Genomic DNA, 26,073 nt, shown 5'->3' with positions numbered 1-26,073 from the left:
AATACATACATTTTTTTGGAAAGTATGTATAGCCAAAACTTTACTTTATTAGTTTTGGATAGAGTAGGGAAGAAGTAAAAAGCGCTGCTAGTTTATTTTTTGCTGTCTATTTTCCTTTGGAGGAAATTTCTATCGAACTTCCTGTCCCAGAAATTTAATCTTCAAACATTGGAAAGGTTTCTTCACAGTAAGAGCTGTGAAAATGTAGAATTAACTCCCTCAAGAGTTGGTTCTGGCCAGCTCAGTGGATTGCTGTAGGAAAGTCCTGGATTATTTCTTGGATACACAGAATATAACTGGATACTAACATTTATAAGTAAAGTTGATCCAGGGAATATCCGATTGCCTCTAGGAGGATCAGGAAGGAATTTTTTTCCCTAGCAGAAGTAAATTGGATCGTGCTTTGCTGATTTTTTTGCCTTCCTCTGGATCAACTGTGGGTGTAGGATTATAACTTTTTTTTTTTAAATGTTTGAACTGGATGGACTTTTGTCTTTTTTCAGCCAGACTAACTATGTAACTAGGGAAGCAACAGGACATTTCCCAAGGTGAGGGGAATTCCCATCTTAGACAGCTGTCGACAGAATCGGTGTCCCATTGGAAAATTTTTCCTCATCTTATTTTCTGAGGACAAACGTTAAAATTTTTGCATTTTGTCATGTTTTCTCCTTCTCGATGTCCGTGGTCACCAGTACGAATAGAAAAGGGTGGATCTCCCCAGTCGAGCACAGACAGGGTCTAATTCTTCCCCATTCTATCCAAAACGAATGTAGCGCCCCTCTTGTTAGCCAGGGGTCATTAGCTAGTTTTTTTTAGGCAGAGGCTGAATAGCAGCCTGGGCATGAGTCAGCCTGGTTGTGAGTCAGCCAGGTCACCTTGGGTCAGTGCTCTGCAGATCATTTCCCCGATTCCTCCCCCTGCTCTAGAGGCTTGGGAAGTTTCTAGAAGGCAGTGGGTGGGGGGGGGGGGGGTTTGAGGAGGAGCTTATCTGCATGCCTGAGGGACCCTGACCAATCCCCAAGCAGGGAGATTGGCATGGGGTCAGGACCAGGGGCGGACTGACCATTTGGAAACTCGGGCACTGCCCGAAGGCCCGGGGTCAGTAGGGGGCCCCATGAGATGCCCCTGGTACCTATTTCATAGGCTTTTTTGAGTTTGGGCAAGGACACAGGGGCCCCATGATCCCCTATTGCCCGGGGGCCCCATGAGTTGTCAGTCCGCACCTGGTCAGGACAGCGCTCAGATATGATAGAGCCTGATCAGAATGAGGTGGTCAGAGTGTGTTGGGTGGAAGATGGAGTAGGAGACTGGAATGTGGAGCCAGGGAGGGGGCCCAGGGAAGGGGCCTACACAGGGTCGCACTGGTAACTCACGAGGCCCCCAGGCAATAGGGGATCACGGGGCCCCTGTGTCCTCACCCACACCCAAAAAAGCCTATGAAAGGTACCAGGGGCATCTCATGGGGCCCCCTACTGACCCTGGGCCCTTGGGCAGTGCCCAAGTGCTGGAATGGTTAGTCCGCCCCTGGACCTACATACAGGCAGGTGCTTGAAGAGGGGACCTCCACTGTGCCACAGTCTACTAAGAGGGACAGCCTGAGCGCCAGGGAAGGAGCCAGCCCAGCGGAAGGCCTGAAGGCAGCCACCAATCCAGAAAGCTCCCAGGAAGGACAGTGTGAGTAACCTTGCACCCTCTTGGCCGGATTAGGGAAGAGGGCAGTCAGGTGGAGAACCCAACTAGCTTCTTGGCCAGGACTGTTTAATCTCTGACAACTTTTGGATCCCTTTGCCCAGGGAATACCCTTAGTACTGCTGAGTGAAGAGGAGAATTCATCTGGGGTCTGAGGAGGTACACCGGAGAGCTCTTCAAAGAAGAAACAGAATTTCCTGTCCATAGACTTGTACATAGTTTGTCCCCACAGTTCACAGTTCCTTGGGCATCCCATGCATCCCTCAATCCCATCCAAGTTTATTACCCCTAAATAAAATCACAAAAACAAGCCTAAGGACTGGTTACTGTCTCCGTGTGCAAGTGTGGAGGAAGAAGATGCATGTTGCCCAGCTGTGCAGGCCTATAGGGGGCCCAAATAACTCAGCGACTCCTAAGGGGGTAGTGCTACACTAATAAAAGTATATCTCTTGGAAAAACTTTGTCAAGCTCTGGTCAAAATTGAAGATCCAACAGTGCATTAGAAATAATGTAGCTTATGTTCATTCCACAAAACCATAACAGTGAGGTATGCAGCGATATACTATATCCAAGGCACATTTCCTGTAAATTTCATCTTTTCCTGTCCTAGGGACCGGCAATGTTCAATCATGTGCACTGGCACCAGTCCCCCTACCACCCCCATGTAGTTCTTAGGGCTGTGGTATCTAACCCAAAAAACACATTACATTGCAGTCCAAATGTGGACTATGCTTTTGATTGAGAAGCAGGTTTAGCTCGGGTTCACACTAATGAGGTGCGGTATATCGCATGTGATTCGCACAGGAACCGCACTGCATTCCTGTGCAAATCACATGCGATTTGTGTGTGGTGCGATTGTATGGCTCAAATCACACCACACTCGCACCAAAAAGGTGCAGGACCCTTTTTAGGGTCTGCACTAGAATCGGATTGCATGGGTATTCACACCTATGTCATCCGATTCTGCACATCGCACCACATTTTGTGGACCGATTTTGGAGGTTGTTAACATACACACCCGCATCGGTTCGCGTTTATGGGGTGCGATTCTGATGTGGTGCGGAATTTGCATGCGGTCAGAGTGTGTCCGGTGTAAGACGGAGTAAGAGACCGGGCTGTGGAGCCAGGGAGGGAGCCCAGGGAAGGGGCCTACACAGGAGCGGACTGGCAACTCACTGGACCCCCGGGAAATAGGGGATCATGGGGCCCGTGCCCTCGCCCACACTCAAACCACACCCAACAAAGCCTATGAAAGGTACCAGGGGCAGCTCATGGGGCCCCCTACTGACCCCGGGCAGTGCCCAAGTGCTGGAATGCTCAGTCCGCCCCTGGGCCTACATACAAGCAGGTGCTTGAAGAGGGGACCTCCACTGGGCCACAGTCGGCTAAGAGGGACAGCCTGAGCAGCAGGGAAGGAGCCTGCCCAGTGGAAGACCTGAAGGCAGCCACCAACCCAGAAAGCTCCCAGGAAGGACAGTATGAGTAACCTTGCACCCCCTGGGCTGGATAAGGAAGAGGGCAGTCAGCTGGAGAACCCAAAATTCACACGATTCTGATGCGGTGCGGAATTCCGCACCACATCAATGTGAACCCAGCCTTACAATGATTATGAATTTGATGCATTTGCTTTCCAGTGCTGAATTTTAAGCAGTATCAAACCCAAAAGCAAACATTTAACATATTGCAGCTTACCAATTCTTCAATGTGGTGGCTGCCTTAGTTTTCTTTTTTAGGATTATTTTTTCATCTGGTGATCCAGCCAGTAAATCTGTTGTTTTCCAACAGAACACGCTCTCTTCCAGATGTATCAGTTTACAGGCATGAGCAAACCATTTACCACTTGCTTACAATGATCATTTTTATTGATTTATGTAAAATCTTTAATTCAAAAGAAAAAAAAAATGTTTGCTGGAACGGATTATAAAGCGTGAGCTGGAGTTTGGCTTCAATTTGTTAGTGAATCTAAATCTGATAGGACATCTAATACTCCCCTCCCCCAAGTCTGACAATGCTGTTATCCAAAGGTGCCCCCTGTGCTCCTTGATCCAGAGTGGGCGCACACTAATACAGGAGGTGTGTTACTGGCCAGATCAACAGGTGAGAACAGAGGAAAAAAAAAAAACCGAATGCAGCCACCACATCTGATGATTAGTAAGCTACAATATATGAAATTTTTGGTTTTGGGTTTAAATACTGCTTTAAGCCTGATTTCGCTGAAACCGAGGACAGGAATCAAAGGATGTGAGAAAAAAAAAAAGAAAGGAGGAAAGGACGTTACGCAGCTGAGCAGACCCTCCTCCAGGTGTCAGACTGTAGCTGTGAAAGTGGCGGCAAGGTGATGACATCATAGGTACAAACAGGGGCGGACTGACAACTCATGGGGCCCCCGGGCAATAGGGGATCATGGGGCCCCTGTGTCCTTGCCCAAACTCAAAAAAGCCTATAAAAAAGGTACCAGGGGCATCTCATGGGGCCCCCCACTGACCCTGGGCCCTCGGGCAGTGCCCGAGTTTCCAAATGGTCAGTCCGCCCCTGGGTACAAATCTATTCAATTTATCAATTCTGCAGCTCAGAATGGTTTCTTTTTCTATACCTGGATGAATGAATGAATGAATGAAAATAACACGACAACCACCTGGGACATGGTCAAGCTGCCTCTGCTACAACGGCAATACAAAGTGTTTCATGACCTACCTGTACAGCAACGGGGTCTGAGGGGTCCACGGCCACTGCCTGGCTGGATGTGGTGTCAATGACCAGGTAGCTGTAGTTATCGGACAGGACGGGGATGGGAACCACTTTCACACCTTAAAAAAAAAAAAAAAGGACAAAAAACATAAAGATCAAAAGAGAAAAAAAATAAATTGTTCATTTGTCACAGTGAAAGTGCACCTGTCATTTTAGTAAATACACGTTGAACAGGAAAATAATAATAGATATGGGCAGCACAGTGGCTAAGTGGTTAGCACTTCCGCCTGGCAGTACCCGGGTTGCTGGTTCGAATCCCAACCACAGCACCACCTGCCTGAAGTTTGCATGTTCTCCCCGTGCCTGCGTGGGTTTCCTCCGGGTACTCCGGTTTCCACCCACACTCCAAAGACATGCTGGTAAGATAGTTGGATCCTATCTAAATTGTCCCTAGTATGTGTATGGATGAATGTAAGTTAGGGACCTTCGATTGTACACCCCTTGAGGGTTAGGGACTGATGTGAATGTACAATATATATGTAAATTGATGGCGCTATATAAGTACCTGAAATAAATAAATATTGACCTTGCTTAAAGGCAGATAAGACTATGGGGGAGATTTACTAATTCAGGCCATACATGGTTCAAATTCCGAACAATTTTTCGTCCAAAAATTGGAAACGTCGTTCGCTCGGTAATCTAGGGTAAAACCGGAGCAGCTGTGCATGGCTGCCAATCAGCTTCTAACTTTAGTTTGTTCAATGATGCTTTGACAATAAGCCCCCCCAGTCACATCAAAGACGATTTTGAAATCGTGCGACTTACAGTGAAGTCGCACGATTTCAAGATCGGGTGACTTGCCTATTTCTTGCGATTTGCAAGACATCTGACACAGATGTCTATGCAAATCGCAACAAAAGTCGTGCATGTACTACTTTAGAAATCGGTGGGGCTCCAACCAAGACGGAACCGCGCCGATATGACCGCTCTAATAGCAGACTATAGGGTGCGATTTGAGATACGATTTGCAAGTTGCAGGGCATGCAAATCGTATGCCAAGTCGCACCCGATGTGACCGAGGTGTAAGTCACAGGTCACATCGCTGCGACTTGTGTGCGATTTCTGCATACTTTATTGCACTTTTCAACTATTTCTTTGCGATTTCCAATACATTCTATGTATGTGAAACTGCAATAAACTGCAGAAAAAGTAAACGCGAGAACTACTTTGGAAATCGCGCTGCAGCAAATCGCACACGTTAAGACGTTGACATTCACATTCTTTAAATGCGATTTCAATTTGCACATTGCACAGGTGTGACCAGGCACTAAGGCTCTGTTTACACCTATGCGTTTTTTACAGAAACGCACAATAGTCCATTTAACATGGTTGCCTATGGAACACGTTCACATCTGTGCTTTTTTGAGCTACTGCCTTTTTGGGAAGGATCAGGGACTTTTTATAAAAGCAAAAAGCAGAATTTTTGCTACAATAGAGTTCAATGGAGAAGCTGCTGAAATGCATTTTTTTTTAGTTTTGCATTTTTATTCTACCCAGCAACAAAAAAAAATTAACTGTAAAAAAAAAAAAAAAAAAAAAAAAGATAAACAAAATGCAAAAAACACAGTAAAAATGTGTTAAAAATGCATCATAAATGTGCGTAGAATGCAAAACTGCAAACAGCACTACAAAACAGACAAAAAGCAAACTGCCTAGGTGTGAATGGAGCCAGCCTAAAACCTGGAAGCTGATTGGTTTCTGTGCACAGCTGCACCAGATTCTGGGGTTGATTTACTAAAGGCAATCAGACTGTGCACTTTGCAAGTGCAGTTGCTCCAGAGCTTAGTAAATGGGCAGAAGCTTTGCTGACTTCCATCATCCAATCATGTGCAAGCAAAAAATGCAGTTTTTTTTTTCCCTTGCACGTGATTGGGTATTTTTTGTTAAATGAAGCTTCACCTCATTTACTAAGCTCTGGAGCAACTGCACTTTGCAAAGTGCACAGTCTCATTGCCTTTAGGCTCCACGCACACTAGTTTTTTATTAAGCTCCTAGAAGCTGTTATTAGTGGGTTTTTTCTGCTCCTAGAAGCTAAAAAGTGTGTTTCTATGAGTTCATACACACTACCTTAGGCTATTAGTGGTTTTTGAGCTTCAGCTTCTAGGAGCACGAAAAAAAAAAAAAAGTTTTTGTAGAATTTTTTTTTTTGAGCATTTTTCCCACCAGAAAAAAAAACGATAAAACACTCCTAAATCATAACAGCTTTTTTTCTAGCATTTTCTTTTTTTTTTTTTTTTCCTACATGTACTGTAAAAACACTAATAAACTGCTAACGCTCCTAAAAAAATGCTACAAAAAAAAAAAAAAAAAACGTTATTACCAGCATTTTTTTATCCAGTGTCTTTTCCAGCTTTTTGTTAGTTTAAAAAAAAAAAATACTAGCATGCACGGAGCCTACGTAAATCAACCCCTCTGTGTGCACCAGTTTTAGTAAAATCCCCCAATGTGTATTCTGAATGTGTATTTAGCCATCGACTTGGAGTTCAGATTAATACATACCAAATAAAAAAAAAAAAAAAAAACACAAAATCCTTTATTCCTCTACATCCTCTTCCTCCTCATCATGTGCTAAAGTATTTCCACCAGAAAAAAAACGATAAACACTTCTAACAGCTTTTTTCTAGCATTTTCTTTTTTCCTACATGTACTGTAAAAACACTAATAAAATGCTAATGCTCCTAAAAAAAACAAAAAAAAAACAAAAAACGAAATGCTATTACCAGTGTTTTTTCCATCTTTTTGTTTCTGTGTGCACCAGTTTTAGTAAAATTCCCCCAATATGTATTCTGTGTATTTATCCATTCACCTGGAGTTCAGATTGATGCATACGAATTTAAAAAAAAAAAAAAAAAAACACACAAAACCCTCCATTCCTCTACACCCCCCTCCTCCTCATTCTCATCATGTGTTAAAGTATAACTTTGTAAAATAAATGCAAGATTTTTTTTGTCCATGCCGCACTTTAATGACACCGTACTGCTCGTGGCTGGCATCTAATGAATTACCTGGCATGTATAAGATGAGAAAATTAATGATTCCATTGTGAACCGGTGACAGGTACACTTTAGTCATACATGTGGAATTCACTGCAATTAGAATTTTACTCAGTCTACCCGACTAATGGCAAAGGTCTCAGAAGTTATATAGCAAAATACAAAACTCTAAAAGTGATTGTACACGGATCCGGAATATGTAGTTCAGTTTTGGGCACCAATTAACAAAAAGAACATTGGGGAACTGGAGAAAGTACAGAGAAGGGCAACCAAACTGATACGAGGCATGGAGGAGATCAGCTATGAGGAAAGATTAGAGGAGCTGAATTTATTCTCTCTTGAGAAGAGGAGATTAAAGGGGGATATGATCTCCATGTATAATACATAAGGGGGGATATGATCTCCATGTATAATACATAAGGGGGGATATGATCTCCATGTATAATACATAAGGGGGATATGATCTCCATGTATAATACATAAGGGGGGGATATGATCACCATGTATAATACATAAGGGGGGATATGATCTCCATGTATAATACATAAGGGGGGATATGATCTCCATGTATAATACATAAGGGGGGGATATGATCACCATGTATAATACATAAGGGGGGATATGATCTCCATGTATAATACATAAGGGGGGATATGATCTCCATGTATAATACATAAGGGGGATATGATCTCCATGTATAATACATAAGGGGGGATATGATCTCCATGTATAATACATAAGGGGGGATATGATCTCCATGTATAATACATAAGGGGGGATATGATCTCCATGTATAATACATAAGGGGGGGATATGATCTCCATGTATAATACATAAGGGGGGGATATGATCTCCATGTATAATACATAAGGGGGGGATATGATCACCATGTATAATACATAAGGGGGGATATGATCTCCATGTATAATACATAAGGGGGGATATGATCTCCATGTATAATACATAAGGGGGGATATGATCACCATGTATAATACATAAGGGGGATATGATCTCCATGTATAATATATAAGGGGGGGATATGATCTCCATGTATAATACATAAGGGGGGATATGATCACCATGTATAATATATAAGGGGGGGATATGATCACCATGTATAATACATAAGGGGGATATGATCTCCATGTATAATACATAAGGGGGGATATGATCGCCATGTATAATACATAAGGGGGATATGATCTCCATGTATAATACATAAGGGGGGATATGATCTCCATGTATAATACATAAGGGTGGGGGGGGTGATCACCATGTATAATACATAAGGGGGATATGATCTCCATGTATAATACATAAGGGGGGATATGATCTCCATGTATAATACATAAGGGGGGATATGATCTCCATGTATAATACATAAGGGGGGATATGATCACCATGTATAATACATAAGGGGGGATATGATCTCCATGTATAATACATAAGGGTGGGGGGGGTGATCACCATGTATAATACATAAGGGGGATATGATCTCCATGTATAATACATAAGGGGGGATATGATCTCCATGTATAATACATAAGGGGGGATATGATCTCCATGTATAATACATAAGGGGGGATATGATCTCCATGTATAATACATAAGGGGGGATATGATCTCCATGTATAATACATAAGGGGGATATGATCGCCATGTATAATACATAAGGGAGGGATATGATCTCCATGTATAATACATAAGGGGGATATGATCTCCATGTATAATACATAAGGGGGGATATGATCTCCATGTATAATACATAAGGGGGGATATGAAAAAGAAATGTAATCTCCAAACACGGAAAGGTTTCTTCACAGTAAGAGCTGTGAAAATGTGGAATAGACTCCCTCAAGAGTTGGTTGTGGCCAGCTCAGTGGATTGCTTCAAAAAAGTCCTGGATTGTTTCTTGGATACACAGAATATAACTGGATATAACATTTTAGGTAAAGTTGATCCAGGGAATATCCAATTGCCTCTCAGGGGATGAGGAAGGAATTTTTTCGCCTGCAGGAGCAAATTGGATCATGCTTTGCTGGTTTTTTTTGCCTTCCTCTGGATCAACTGTGGGTGTAGGATTATAAAACTTTTTTTTTTTTTTTATGGTTGAACTGGATGGACTTTTGTCTTTTTTCAGTCAGACTATGTAAAAATTACTATGTAAATCCCCCATTGCCCTATTCCAGAGAGACGCAACCTGGGACTGTCATTAAAGTCCACCCACCGCCTTGAAGGAAAAAACTGCTTGGACGCTATCTTGGTCATGTGACCTAAAATCAATCGATATAAATCAATATAAGGTATTTGGAAGCGATTTTAGGATGTTGCTATGGTTTACTGATTAGTAAAAGAGTGTTTGATATTCTCTCCTTTGTTTGATTTGCCATATACTTCAAAAGCTAGGTCTTTGACTTACATATCAAGAATTGTTATTCAGGTGTCTGCAGAAGACCACTGATCTGGCTTTTAACCCCTTGCCTACCGGGGACTTACACCCCCTTCCTGCCCAGGCCAATTTTCTGCTTTCAGCTCTGTCGCACTTTGATGACAATTGCGCGCTCATGCAACACTGTACCCATATGAAGATTTTATAATTTTTTGAGGCATTGATGGACACTGACAGGTGGCACTACTAGGGCTACACTGATCAGGGCACACTGATCATTAGTGCCCTGATGATCAGTGTACATGTCCCCTCCAAGGAATTCCAATCACCGGCTCTCCTCTCCTCTGTCAGCGTGACAGCTCATGAGGAAAGAAATGCCGATAACCGGCAATTCCTTATTTACATATGATCAGCTGTGATTGGACACAGCTGATCACATGACCGAGTCAACGTCTTCGGCTCTTTCTGTTGATCGGTGATCCGCTGTGTCCGAGGGACACATTGCACCACCAATCGCCATGCTGCGCGCCCCCGGGAGTCGCACATGCACGGTTAGAGTGGGAGAACATCATATGACGTCCTCCCAGAATGAGAGAACCGCCTTGCGCCCATCATTTCCTTATATGGGCAGGAGGCGGTTAAAAGTCAAATCCACCCAAAACTAAATGTTAAGATGTTCAGCATTCTTCTTATGCAGAGCTACCCCCACAGGGACCGCTTGATAATGCTTGTCCCCAGTGGTTTCCCCGACCTTGCAAGCCTCCTGACACCTCTGACCTCTGAGGGTCTATTGATTCTGGGTGCTAGGGGATTTGTGGTCACTTGGGGGTGATCTATTGCTGCAAGGGGTCTGTTGTTGCTGATGGAGGATCTATTGCTGCTTGTGGTGGATCTATTGTTGCTAAAGGGGGTCATATTTTGCTGGGGTGGATCTACTGTTGAGGAAGGGGTCTACTAATGCTGGCTGCCAGGAGGTATATTGTTTCTGGCAGGGTACTAATCTTGTGGGGGGGGGGTCTATTTTTTTCTTGGGGGCTATCTATTGTTGCTGGCTGCAGGAGATCTATTCTACTGCTTTTGTGTTATCATTAACACACTCCATACAAGTTATTTAGCACCACAAAATATCTGGTTCTGTGTTCTCTAAAAAGGCCTTACTGGTAGGTGGGTAGGGGGTGGAACCAAGGGACAGTGCTCAAAAGGTGTGTACGGGGTGGAGACAAGGGGTGACTCAGAAAGGGGGAGTACCTACACCTATCCTCTGAGAAAAAAAGCCCTGCCTCTGACACTCTGGGTTTAGACATTTCAACAGTATAGAATAATTCAAGATACACAATTCTTTAGCAATACCTCTATAGAGGACTTGTTTAAAAAAGAGAAGGCTACAGGAATAATGGGTTTAGGATGTACAACTCCAGTTGACACATAAAAGCAGAATACTGAAAATAGAAATCAATTAGCAACATTTAACAGATTATACAGTCACAAGTAGTAAGTTTCAACAACTTAATTCCAATGGCCTTAGAAGAGAAAAGGTCTAACTAGAGATTGCAACTTGAGTCCTGCGACATTTAAAGTCTCTGATATGGTGGTATCCTTTGTCTTCTGCTAGCAATGGTGGGGCCTATAAACATTAGTGAATACTGGTAATGAAGTTAAACAGATAGACTGTGGTATTGCTCTAAGCAAAGGTCTTCTGGTCACTGAGATATAAAAAGCTGCCTGCATACAGTGTCTCTAGAGCAGGGGTCTCCAAACTTTCTAAATAAAGGGCCGGTGTACTGTCCTTCAGACTTTAGGAAGGCTGGACTGGCCAGTGGAGTAGAAAATGTCCCAGGGTCAGTAGAAGTAAAAAAAAGAATAAATAAATAAATAGACTTTGTGCTTGTAGTCAGTGGAAGGAGGAATAGTGTCCAGTCATTGGTATTAGTGGGTGGAACATTGCCCCATCATTGGTGTCAGTGGGAGGAACATTGCCCCATCATTGGTATTAGTGGGTGGAACATTGCCCCATCATTGGTATTAGTGGGTGGAACATTGCCCCATCATTGGTATCAGTGGGAGGAACAGTGCCCCATCATTGGTGTCAGTGGGAGGAACAGTGCCCCATCATTGGTGTCAGTGGGAGGAATAGTGCCCCATCATTGGTATCAGTGGGAGGAATAGTGCCCCATCATTGGTATCAGTGGGAGGAATAGTGCCCCATCATTGGTGTCAGTGGGAGGAACAGTGCCCCATCATTGGTGTCAGTGGGAGGAACAGTGCCCCATCATTGGTGTCAGTGGGAGGAACAGTGCCCCATCATTGGTGTCAGTGGGAGGAACAGTGCCCCATCATTGGTGTCAGTGGGAGGAACAGTGCCCCGTCCTTGGGATTAGTTGGAATAATAGTACCTAATTGCTTATATCAGTGGGAGGAATTGTGCCCCATCATCGGTGTCCATAGAAGGAAATGGTAAGATAATTGATCAATTAGAACAGCACTCCTCACCAATTAAATCTCTACTGATACAAACCAAATAAGGTAGGCATCAATGTTAGCGCAAGCAAAAAAAAAAAAAAAAAAAAAAAAAAAAATCAATAAATAAATGCAATAGTGCAAATACTAAAAAATAATCAAACTCAAACCATGCATATATAAAAAGCGACCAAGTGACTATATAAATCAATATTAATAAATAAATCAGTGCCCAAAAATGTCATATATATATATATATATATATATATATATATATATATTCAAAATTTTATTCTAATTTAATCTTTGTTGTGCAACCACAAAACCACGTGAAATCCACCACCAGACGAATTGAACAAACTCACCAGAGCTCCATGCTGGTATAATTATAAACCAGCTATAAGCGCTTTGGCTCTGGGAGCAACGATCTGCAGAGGGACACGCTGACTATTGCAACTCCTTACTGGGATCTTCATATACTCAAATGGGACCATAAAGGAAGGAAGAAGAATCTACATTGCTGTAAAACCATTCAGGCATTTTATTATGTTAAAAGCTTCAGATTACACTCAGAATGGTGATTGTAATCTGAAGCATTTAACATAATAAAATGCCTGAATGGTTTTGTGCTATGTAGATTCTTCTTCCCTCCTTTATGGTCCCATTTGAGTGTATGAAGATCCCAGTAAGGAGTTGCAATAGTCAGCGTGTCCCTCTGCAGATCGTTGCTCCCAGAGCCAAAGAGTTGTGTTCAAAATAATAGCAGTCAGACATCACTAACCGGATCAATCACTGTTTTTGGTAGAAATGATATTTCTACATGGCAAATAATTTCCTATCAGGTGTAGTAGAGTAATAGAAATCCAACAGACCCAACAGTCATGACATGCATGCTGCTGATTCTGTGTCATTGAATCACTCATTGAAAGGGGCGTGTTCAAAATAATAGCAGTGTGGAGTTCTATTAGTGAGGTCATTCATTCTTTGATAAACAGGTGGCAATTATTGCCCTTATTTAAGGAAGGAAGGCAGCAAATGTTGGACATGCTGGTTACAGTGCATTTCTCTCTGAAATTCTGAGGAAAATGGGTCGTTCCAGACATTGTTCAGAAGAACAGCGTACCTTGATTAAAAAGTTGATTGGAGAGGGGAAAACATAAAGAAGGGCAGAAAATGATCGGCTGCTCAGCTAAAATGATCACAAATGCTTTAAAATGGCAACCAAAACCTGAAAGACGTGGAAGAAAGCGAAAAACTACCATTCGATTGGGTAGAAGAATAGCCAAAATGGCGCAGACTCAGCCAACAATCAGCTCCAGGAAGATGAAAGAAGGTGTGACGTTCCCTGTGAGGACTGTTACAATTAGAAGACGCCTATGTGAAGCCAAGCTATCTGCAAGAAGTCCCTGCAATGTCCCACTGTTGGAGAAAAGACGTGCTGAAGAGGTTACAATCTGCCAAAGAGCACATTGACTGGCCTAAAGAGAAATGGCGCAACATTTTGTGGACTGATGAAAGTAAGATTGTTCTTTTTGGGTCTAGTGGGCGGAGACAGTTTGTCAGACGACCCCAAACACTGAATTCAAGCCACAGTACACTGTGAAGACAGTGAAGCATGGTGGTGCAAGCATCATGATATGGGGATGTTTCTCATACTACGGTGCTGGGCCTATTTATCACATACCAGGGATCATGGATCAGTTTGAATACATCAGAATACTTGAAGAGGTCATGCTGCCTTATGCTGAAGAGGAAATGCCCTTGAAATGGGTGTTCCAACAAGACAACGACCCCAAACACACCAGTAAACGTGCAACATCTTGGTTCCAGACCAACAAGATTGACGTTATGGAGTGGCCAGCCCAATCCCCGGATCTTCATCCAATAGAATACTTGTGGGGTGACATCAAAAATGCCGTTTCTGAGGCAAAACCAAGAAATAGAGAAGAACTGTGGAATGTGGTCCAATCATCCTGGGCTGGAATACCTGATCACAGGGGCCAGAAGTTGGGTGACTCCATGCAACACAGATGTTGCATGTACTCCATGCATTAGTCTAATATTCACTTTTCTTCCATTTTATTAGATGAATGACACACATTTGATCTAATTTTCTTCAGGTTTTGATTTGGAATAGAATGTGTCGTGTTCCCAATGCATTTGTGTGTATGGAAATAAAAGCTATTCGAAGGATTTTGAGCTTTATTCACTTTTTTCAACACACTGCTATTATTTTGAACACGACTGTATGTGTGTGTATGTATATATGTATATATATATATATATATATATATATATATATATATATATATATATATATATACATACACACACATATATACACATACACACATCTATAATATATATATACACACACATCTATAATATATATATACACACACATCTATAATATATATATACACACACATCTATAATATATATATATATATATATACATACATACATACATATATACACACACACATACATACACACACACACACACACACATACACACACACACTTTTCACAACAGATTTTTATGGACATTTTTGGATACTGATTTATTTATGATTATTTACTTGTAAATATTGATTTAGATAGTCACTTGGTCACTTTTTACATATGCATGATGAGTTTGATTATTTTTTAGTATTTGCACTAATGCATTTATTTATTGATTGATTTTTTTTTTGCACTAACATTGATGCCTACCTTATTTGGTTTGTATCAATAGAGATTTAATTGGTGAGGAGCGCTGTTCTAACTGATCAATTATATTACAAATCACCTTGGTCTCAAGGACTAGATAGTTGCTCTTCTTCTTGTTTATATTTTTTATTTTGTGCTTTTTTGGGTTTCTCCTTCTTTGGTTCTTGCTTATACATGCAGTGGCGCTGTCCATATTTCAGCAATAGTGGAAGAAACAGTGCCTCCTTGTTGGCATCAGTGGGAAGAATAGTACTCCGAGGGCCGGATAGAGGCAAGCAAAGGGCCACATTCGGCCCACGGGCTGCAGTTTGGAGACCACTGCTCTAGAGTGATGACAGAAAGTGGTCGGGCATCCACCTGCTCACCAATCCCATGGATAGCATGGCCTCCTAGAGTTCTTACACAGGCTCTTGGCTACTTGCAGGGATGCGCAGAGTTACCACCTGATGGCCTGTCAGTGCGCCATACAGAGATGTCTGTGTAAAGACTGGATAGTGAAAGTCCCGATGTGATCCCGGTGTGGCGATCAGCATCACCGCTCTGCTGAACTGATATGCAGAGTCCCACAGCAGTAAGCCAGCAATGTCTGAGAGGAGACAGCAGTCCCCTGGGTTCAGCTCTGAATCCCACAGCAAGAGAGAGAGACAGTCCCTTGCTGTAGAATATATCTGCTCTCCCAGCATCCTTCTCATTTGCCAGCTCTCTGGTAGTTGTAGTTCAATCAGCACTCAGGAATGCAAAGTGTATCGGCTATTGGACTACAGGTCCCAAGATCCTCTGATGTTAGAGAAACTGAATCCACTCTGCTAACAGGAAGTGATGTAGCAGTCCTAGTACTGGGCACTAGGGGGAAAAGGAATAACCACAGTGTCATCTGTAAATGTCCCTGAATGGCATAATGATATAGCCGACACCTGCTTACACTTAAAGTAATACTCTGAGCACAAAAAAGCCTATATCTACCCCGCCCTCTGCACATACACTGCATATATTGCTCATCTGGTCTAGGAGGAATCTTAGACTGCAGTATCTACCTTTTACAAAGGTACTGCAGGCTCCCTCCATGAACAGCCAGTTCCCAGGAACATCAGCCTTATATTGTAAAGTGATAATGTCCAGGGCTTGTCCAAATTCCAGCCAGGAGGAATGAAGAGTATTTTATGTGGCCCAAAGTTGGTCTTTAAAAGAGGATCCCCTTCATTCAGAGAAGTAGATCCTCCATTTTCATGAGGATGAAGAGTTTACAGCTTACTTGTATACTTGGTTGGCCGGGCATTTGGAAAGGTTATAATCCCTCTTCAATATCAACCCTCCCTTGGGCTCCAGCCATCCCTATGCTCCATTCAGCACCATGCACCCATACACTGGGGAGGGCTACCATTTTAAAGGAAACCCCAATCAAAAGCAGCCCTCCAGTTCTGAAGGACATTTAGACCCCTTTGCCATGGGGGTGACATAGGGATACCAGCTTTAGCGAGCCAGGGTTTGAACTGTGATGGACTCCGGACACCCCAACTGGGTATCTCTGCCAAGAAGCTGCTCCCCAAGCTCTGGAATACAAGGCAAGTGACTATAGCTGTAGCTACACCAAAGAACTAAGTCTTTGGAGTAAACAAGAAGAACTGCTTTATTAGAGAAACACACTGAATATAAACAGAAATCAGATCACCATCAGATAAGAACTATTCACATTATCACAGACAATGCCCACCCCAGACCGTCCGGCGTCCATATAGGAAGCCATCATTAACAATGATAATTCTCCTGCAGCCCCAAGTCCCTGTCATGGACTGTTTGGTTGTTGGCCTAATTTCCAGTTCAATACTTATATTAAGGGCCAGTTCACACCACAAAAAGTCCCCCAGATCCGTTCTGGATGCTTTTCTGCATGTGCTTTTTTGATGCATTTCCAAATGCTTTTTTTAAATTCTTTTTTACTTTTTTTCCCCCACTGTACTGGGGTCCAGTGCTTTTTTTTCATGCTTTTTACTACATTTCAGTACAGTTCTGTGCAGGAAAATAGCAGCATGTTCTACTTTTTTTTTCCCTGGAACTGAAAATCACTGGCATGCACTGCACTGGTGTGAACTATCCCATTGGAACCTATTTATTCTACTTCCATGCTTTTTTGATGCAGAAAAAAAAAAGCAAAGCACTGCATGTGGTGTGAACCGGCCCTAAAGGTTTTCAGGAGACGGACACAAATCAATCATACTGGAATTGTAAAAAAGTCAAATGATAAGAAACCGCCATGTTGTTCAACCAGAATGTTATCTACAATTCTGCAGAAATTGGGACATTGCCCAGGTAACTGAATCTGAAGATCTAATATTTGCTTTGAGGGAGTTGTTGACCTTACAGCGTAGGTACTGTAGAAGGAGATATTACATATTGGCAGTATTGTATTGCATAAATGGTTAAATGGCGATAGCTAGAAGAAGGGAAAAAAAAAGAAAAAGGAGGAATTAAAAAAGAAAATTAAGAACAGGGAAAAAGTGGGAATTTTTAAAGTTAATGATTTTTGACGGAAGACTGCTAAAGAGAAAGTAGAGTTATAAAAGGTTTAGTAGAGGCAATGAGGAACCGGGTTAGTTCCACATAGAGGAGTCGTAAATAGGAAAGGCCACCCAGGGCGATACATTTTTTGGTTGAGTTTCATCTCAGGGCCAGTTAACACCACATGCAGTACAGTGGCTAAATGGTTAGCACTTCCGCCTGGCAGTACTCGGGTCGTCGGTTTGAATCCCGACCATGCCACTACTTGCCTGGAGTTTGCATGTTCTCCCTGTGCCTGCGTGGGTTTCCTTCGGGTACTCTGGTTTCCTCCCACACTCCAAAGACATGCTGCTAGGTGAATTGGCTCCTGTCTAAATTGTCCCTAGTATGTGTATGTATGAATCTGAGTTGGGGACCTTAGATTGTACTCCCCTTGAGGGTTAGGGACTGATGTGAATGCACAATATATATGTAAAGCGCTGCGTAAATTGAAGGCGCTATATAAAGTACCTGAAATTCATTCATAAAATTAAAATTAATTGCTCCAACACTCCAAAGACATGCTGGTAGGTTGACTAAAAAAAAAATGTCCCTTGTACATGTATGTATGAATGTAATTAGGGACCGATGTATGTATGTATGTATGTATGTATGTATGTATGTATGTATGTATGTATATATATATATATATATATATATATATATATATATATATATATATATATATATATAGCACTGCGTAAATTGATGGTGCTATATAAGTACCTGTAATCAATAAGTACATTTTTTCTACATCAAAAACGCATGAATAGTAGGTTGAATGGTTTCCAATGGCATAGTCACACCAGTGAACTTTTTACAAGAGCTAAACTTTCTCTATCGACTTTATTCTACTTCATTGTGTTCCTGAGGACATATATAAAAAACAGCCTCGTCAGACGTTCACAGGAATAATAGTGGAAAATATGTTTGGAGTGTGGAGGTATATACATGACAGGTCTGGGCACTTTGATACAAATCAGGAAATACATCTTCTGCAGCCACATAACATCATCTGAGATTTTGGTTAAAACATCTAGGAGGAAAAAGCTGTCACAACTGGTGAGAATTAAAGGGTCAGTGAAAGCCAAAACTGAAATTGCAGTTCTGAGCCATCAGAACAACTCAAACTCCTAACGGCTTTTTATATCTCTTGAGAAGTCTCTGTACCCGAGTTCCCAACTCCACCCACCTGCTACAGTAACAGTTCACATCTGTGCGGGTGGTGCCTCTGTGGATCCGCGCGAAAATCCGTACAGCTGCACCACCCGCACAGAGAAATGCGGACCCGCGGGTGGGTGCCATTTGTTCTAATGGCACGCCGCCCGCACTGGAAAACGCAACCGTACTGGGAACCAAGATTACCGTGCGGGCTGCGTTTTCCAAAGAAGTGCAGAGACTTCTTCCCTGCGTGTCACAGGTACTGGAGTCCGATCAAATGAATGGGCTCTCGTGCCCATACAAAACGCGGCCCAGGGGTCAAAGGGACACAATGTCCACAATGGGTTTCTTACTTTAATTTACAGTGCATACAGGAGGAATAAAGCCAGAATGGAGGGGTTTTTATTTTCTCTTGGGGGGGGGGGGGGTTACTGCACCTGGGGTTCCCAAAACTTATAAAAAGTGAGGAATACATTCAGGAGCATTTAACCTTAAAATGGACTTGAACTCATAGTGAAGATTTGTTAAATTATATGAACATCTAGAAATGTTAATTGTGCCTAAGCAGTAGACTAAAACATTTACCTTTTGTCTGCAATTCCTTCTGAAAATAGCAAAGCACTTCCTGGTTTTTGAGGAAGCCTAGGCACTTCTGGTGATGTCGCCATTGTGCGGCTCACTGTTCATGCTGGAGAGGATGCTGTACCTGAGGAACTGCAGTGCAAGTATCTCCCTGCTTCTGCTTTATCCATTCTGTGGATCTGTGCTTCCATCAACCAGGAACGTAGCTACAGGGGTCGTAGTTGCGACCCAACCCCATGCTGCAGGGGGTCTCTGCGGCCCCCTGTATGTCTGGACAGGATGAACAGCAGGGCGGCTGTATACAGAAGTAGCTTTCTCTCCATGATCCTCCTGCAGCCACTAAACGCCTGTGGGAGGGAGAGGAGGATAAGCAGGCATTAAGCGGCTGCAGGAGGAACATGGAGAGATGAATTCCGCTATATGCAGCCACCCTGTTGCTCCTCCTATTTAGCGTAATTTGTCTGCACCCCTTCTATACAGACGAGAGAGGACAGAGCTGTCAGAGACACTGTGTGGGCAGGAAGTGGGAGGCCCTTCATAGTTTCTTGCACTGGGCCCCAAATGGACGCGAGAGGACAGAGCTACTTCTGCTTCTCCTCCTGTGTCTGCCCCACCCACACTGTGTGGGCAGGAAGTGTGAGGCTTTGCCTTGCCTTACCAGTGGTGGAACAACCAGGGTCACAAAGGTCGCACTTGCGACCGTTCCCCGGCATTCCACCACTGTGCTCTGAGGGAAGGGGGTCCTGAGGGTTCTAGTTATGCCACTGCCACACTATTCTATACTACTGGACACTATTCCTCCCAATGACACCAATGATGGGGTACTATTCCTCCCACTGATACCGATGATGGGGTACTATTCCTCCAATTGATACCAATGATGAGGCACTAGTCCTCCCACTAACACCAATGATTGGGTACTATTTCTCACACGGACACCAGTGGTGGAACACTTTCTCCCAATGATACCAATGATGAGATACTATTCCTCCCACCGACGCCAATGATGGGGCACTATTCCTCCCACCGACACCAATGATGGGGCACTATTCCTCCCACTGATACCAATGATAAAACATTGTTTCTACTCCTACTGACCACAGTCCACTCCCTCTAATGTCTGAAGGATAATAAACCGGCCCTTTGCATTGAAAGTTTGGAGACTCCTGGGTCAGAGCAAGAGTTTAATTGCCATTTACTGTAAGATACAGCACTGTTGATCCTGAAGGCCTCAAGGGAGATTTGACCCTGACAACATATGATGGCTATCATGGCTGAAATATGATTGGGTAAAAGTTGTAACAAACAAACACTACTGGGAGCAGGGCAACCACGAGAAAAGCTATGAAATGGAAAGAACAGACTATTGGGAATATTTAATACACATTCATAGAAAAAATATATTAAAAAACAGAAGTCTGTGATTCTGAGGCTCCATGCACAAGGGGCATTTTAATAATGCTGGTAATGTTAGCTGTGTAAAGCCACGTTAAAAGCGTGAGTTTTTCAGCTTTTTTTTTTTCCAAAAAACATTTTTTTTTTGGTAAAAAAAAAAAAAAAATGCCGGTTTGCCGCGTTTTTCAGCGCTAGAGCGTTTTTACAGGTAAAAACTCTTCTAGACACCCACACTGATTACAGTCTATGTGTGCATGGGCACATAGGATAACGCGCCGGGCATGGGCACATAGGATAACGCGCCGGGCATGGGCACATAGGATAACGCGCCGGGCATGGGCACATAGGATAACGCGCCGGGCATGGGCACATAGGATAACGCGCCGGGCATGGGCACATAGGATAACGCGCCGGGGATGGGCACATAGGATAACGCGCCGGGGATGGGCACATAGGATAACGCGCCGGGGATGGGCACATAGGATAACGCGCCGGGGATGGGCACATAGGATAACGCGCCGGGGATGGGCACATAGGATAACGCGCCGGGGATGGGCACATAGGATAACGCGCCGGGGATGGGCACATAGGATAACGCGCCGGGGATGGACACATAGGATAACGCGCCGGGGATGGACACATAGGATAACGCGCCGGGGATGGACACATAGGATAACGCGCCGGGGATGGACACATAGGATAACGCGCCGGGGATGGACACATAGGATAACGCGCCGGGGATGGACACATAGGATAACGCGCCGGGGATGGACACATAGGATAACGCGCCGGGGATGGGCACATAGGATAACGCGCCGGGGATGGGCACATAGGATAACGCGCCGGGGATGGGCACATAGGATAACGCGCCGGGGATGGGCACATAGGATAACGCGCCGGGGATGGGCACATAGGATAACGCGCCGGGGATGGGCACATAGGATAACGCGCCGGGGATGGGCACATAGGATAACGCGCCGGGGATGGGCACATAGGATAACGCGCCGGGGATGGGCACATAGGATAACGCGCCGGGGATGGGCACATAGGATAACGCGCCGGGGATGGGCACATAGGATAACGCGCCGGGGATGGGCACATAGGATAACGCGCCGGGGATGGGCACATAGGATAACGCGCCGGGGATGGACACATAGGATAACGCGCCGGGGATGGACACATAGGATAACGCGCCGGGGATGGACACATAGGATAACGCGCCGGGGATGGGCACATAGGATAACGCGCCGGGGATGGGCACATAGGATAACGCGCCGGGGATGGACACATAGGATAACGTGCCGGGGATGGACACATAGGATAACGTGCCGGGGATGGACACATAGGATAACGTGCCGGGGATGGACACATAGGATAACGTGCCGGGGATGGACACATAGGATAACGTGCCGGGGATGGACACATAGGATAACGTGCCGGGGATGGACACATAGGATAACGTGCCGGGGATGGACACATAGGATAACGTGCCGGGGATGGACACATAGGATAACGTGCCGGGGATGGACACATAGGATAACGTGCCGGGGATGGACACATAGGATAACGTGCCGGGGATGGACACATAGGATAACGTGCCGGGGATGGACACATAGGATAACGTGCCGGGGATGGACACATAGGATAACACGCCGGGGATGGACACATAGGATAACACGCCGGGGATGGACACATAGGATAACACGCCGGGGATGGACACAGGATAACACGCCGGGGATGGACACATAGGATAACACGCCGGGGATGGACACATAGGATAACACGCCGGGGATGGACACATAGGATAACACGCCGGGGATGGACACATAGGATAACACGCCGGGGATGGACACATAGGATAACACGCCGGGGATGGACACATAGGATAACACGCCGGGGATGGACACATAGGATAACACGCCGGGGATGGACACATAGGATAACACGCCGGGGATGGACACATAGGATAACATGCCGGGGATGGACACATAGGATAACATGCCGGGGATGGACACATAGGATAACATGCTGGGGGGTTTACTGGCTGTAGAAAAAAAAAAAAAAAAAAAGTGTCAAAAGCCAAAAACAGCCACTGTAAAAACGTCCCGTGTGTATGAGGATTGATAGTTTAATCAGTATTTAGGCCTTCTCTCCTGGACGGCCCACCACTGTGCAAACTCCATGCAGGCTGTGTCCTGGTTTGGACTCAAGCCAAGGACCCCAGTTCTGCAAGACAGAAATGCAAACCACCAAGAGTGGCGATTGGCGCTGTACCACTAAAGGTGCTGAAATAAACACTGGCGCCGATTGGCGCCTTATCCGCCTTTTCCTTCTTGCCCAATCCCTAAACCCCCCCCCCCCCCCCCGGAAATGTCTTGGCAGCGGCTGTGTGCATACAGCATGTAATGATTGTTACCATTTAAAAGCTTCATTTAAAAAAATTCTAATCTGCTGCCCGAGGCTGCTACATTTTTATCTGTTCATCGTATTAAATAAGCGGTTTATGTTTTCTTGTGCGGAGTGTGTTGTGTTCGTTCTCGATTCTCGGATCGTTATCTCGCTCTTCGGTTAATCATCAGCCACTGAAAACTCTCGGATTTCAACAAACAGATACAATGTTACACACGCAGATGTTTTCCTTCTCTCTGTACAGGACTGCATTGGGTAACCCCACGCACCCCTCGCTCCATTCTTTACCCGGGACACATTGCCCCCTCTGCCGTCCTCAGATCTCACCGTTAGAACTTATGCAATGCAAACATGACTCCGCACTTTTCACGCTTCCGCTCTATTACTCGCGACTTTCCAGAGCCAAAGACTTTGTACTCGGTCTCCTCTTCAGAACGGTTAAAGGGAACCATGCAGTATATTTTCTCTGCCAATATATCTATAGAGCCTCATGAGCCAAACAGGGAGAGTTCTTGCTTTCCAAAAACATTATTATGGATTAACCCTTTCCCTGCCAGAGCCGTCTTTGTAAAATTTTTTGTTGTTGCATGCGTTTAACCCCTGCCCGCCGCTGCCTCCCAGCCCTTTATTATTATTATATTATACAGGATTTATATATTATATTATTATTATACAGGATTTATATTATTATTATACAGGATTTATATTATTATTATACAGGATTTATATTATTATTATACAGGATTTATATATTATTATTATTATTATTATACAGGATTTATACAGCGCCAACAGTTTGCTCAGCGCTTTACAATATAATGGGAGACAATACAGCAACAATACAGTTCAATACAAGAGGGATAGGAGGGCCCTGATCCTGGGAGCTTACAATCTAGGAGGGAGGGGCTAGTGGTACAAAAGGTAGTAACTGTGGGGGATGGACTGGTAGGAAGAGTATTATTAGCTGAGGGCAGGATAGGCTTCCCTGAAGAGAGAGGTTTTCAGAGATCGCCTAAAAGTGAGCAGAGTAGGCGATAGTCTGAAAAATTGGGGTAGAGAGTTCCAGAGGATGGGGTGTAGCTGGCCAGCTAAGACCAGTCCTAGGTTGTTAATATGGTTCACATATATGTGTATACCAAACCTGCCAATAACCTCAGTACAGTGTATATGGGCACATGTTAAAGTCAAAAGCAGAATCATTGCTGTAATTTATGTCTTTGATTGTTATATGACATTTATATATTCATTGTGTTAGCAGAAGCAGAAAAGGAAAATATGCCTTTAAGAGTTAGTTAAAGATGAGCCAATCACAGACAGCCTCACACTGTACAGAGCCTTAACCAATCCCAGCCAGTTTCACATCTATGCCTGTGTAAAACTCCCTGCTAGGATTTTCTGGAGACACATGCTCACCAGACAGAAGAGGAAACAGACAGTTCCAATCAGAAAGCTTTATGGAGGCAGAGCAGGCCAAATATGTATTTAATGCACTTGTGTGTTCCTCTATTGTTTAACAGTGCAGGTAGATCTGTGTCTAAAAACGTTGTATGTGTTTACTTTAGTTCCACCGAACTTACGAATTTACGAACTTATCGAATTTACGAATTAAACGAATCAAGTCACTGTAGAGTAATCATAATCGAACAAATTTACCGAATCTAACGAATTTATCAATCTATCGAATCAACCCAATGTAATACGAATTAAACCATTGTAATATGAAAGAAACAAGCCATTGTAAGCAGTTATATGAAGAAGATTGAAGTTATTAAAGAAGTTAACTAAAGTATTCGGTGTGCTCTTTAAACCTACTGCATCCATAGAGCGGCATTGGAGGAATTACAGAGTAAAGTCAGTCCAATCAAACAAAGAAACAGCAATTGCATAATTTTTCTAATGCCACAGCGCACTAGGCACCAAAGGGTGCTGCGCCTGCCACATGGGGGAAGCTCTGGAGAAGTCCTGGAGATAAGCATGGGAGGAGGAGACAAGGGAGCTAGAGAGCAGGAGGTCATGCGAGGAGCGGGGAGTACAGTTTGGGCGATATTTGGAGACAAGATTGGTGATGTAATTTGGGGCAGAGTTATAAATGGCTTTACAATGTAAAGGGGCACTCTGATGGGGAATACAATGTAAAGGGGCACTCTGATGGGGAATACAATGTAAAGGGGCACTCTGATAGGGAATACAATGTAAAGGGGTACTTTGAGTTTAAGAGGACACTCTGAGGGGAATACCTGATGTAAGATGGCAATGTGATGGGGATACTTGATGTAAAGGAAAACTCTGATGAACACACCTGATGTGATGGGAATACATGATGTAGAGTTGCACTCTTGATGGTGACATCTAATGTAAGGGGGCACACTGATGGGCACACCCTATTCGAACTTTGGCCAGAAGAACATTTTAGTGAGCGGACCTCCTTACTTTATACACTTGCGACACAAATCATACTGTAATTGAAGTCTATAAAAAAATGACCTTTCCCTTTCAATCTGCAGCTCTGTAATCTTCTGTAAAAAGCAATATGGCTACATGGAGGCGTTCTGTGCACAGATGGTGTTCAGATCGCCCCCCCCCCCCCAGAAATGTAATTTCCTGCTTATGTGATTGGCTCACTGATTTTCTGCAAATGTCAGATTTTGAGCATCCCCAAAGGGATATCACATCTAAAAGGATGCAGACCCTGCCACTTTCCTCAGAGCACTGGAGGAGCAGCAGCTGATTGAGAATTATGAATTCACTCCTGTATAGATTCAATCTGCACATGGATACAGAGAAACAAACAGCTATTTCTTCAGAATAAGAAAAGGTAGGAATCTACAACGAAATTTGTTAGAATCCCTGCAGTGTACATAGATCACCCCGAGGGGAGTGTTTTTTGTTTGTCAGCAAAAGTAGTGTTACTTTTTTTAAGTCATGACAACAGATTCTTTACTTTTGAATTTTCACTATTTTTTTTGCACGGTTTTGATGTCATTTATTATATAAAACATTTTA

The 26,073-nt window shown here is 43.7% G+C and overlaps 1 protein-coding gene across 1 annotated transcript in view; it reads right to left on the bottom strand.

Moving 5' to 3' along the window:
* Nucleotides 1-26,073, bottom strand: part of LOC149431655 (putative thioesterase PNKD) — a gene marked incomplete at its 3' end in the record, with an annotated part of 150,393 nt that overhangs the window by 30,408 nt on the left and 93,912 nt on the right. Inside the window, exon 3 of the mRNA XM_089665428.1 lies at nt 4,384-4,496. Within this exon, the coding sequence (XP_089521554.1) occupies nt 4,384-4,496 (113 nt within the window). The remainder of the gene's footprint in view (nt 1-4,383; nt 4,497-26,073) is intronic.

The sequence above is a fragment of the Staurois parvus genome, unplaced genomic scaffold (assembly GCF_062004578.1).
Source record: "Staurois parvus isolate SC_StPar_1 unplaced genomic scaffold, SC_StPar_1.0 ptg002188l, whole genome shotgun sequence".
Taxonomy (NCBI): domain Eukaryota; kingdom Metazoa; phylum Chordata; class Amphibia; order Anura; family Ranidae; genus Staurois; species Staurois parvus.
Note: the sequence above shows the minus strand (reverse complement) of the source record. Positions and strands in the feature narration are given on the sequence as shown.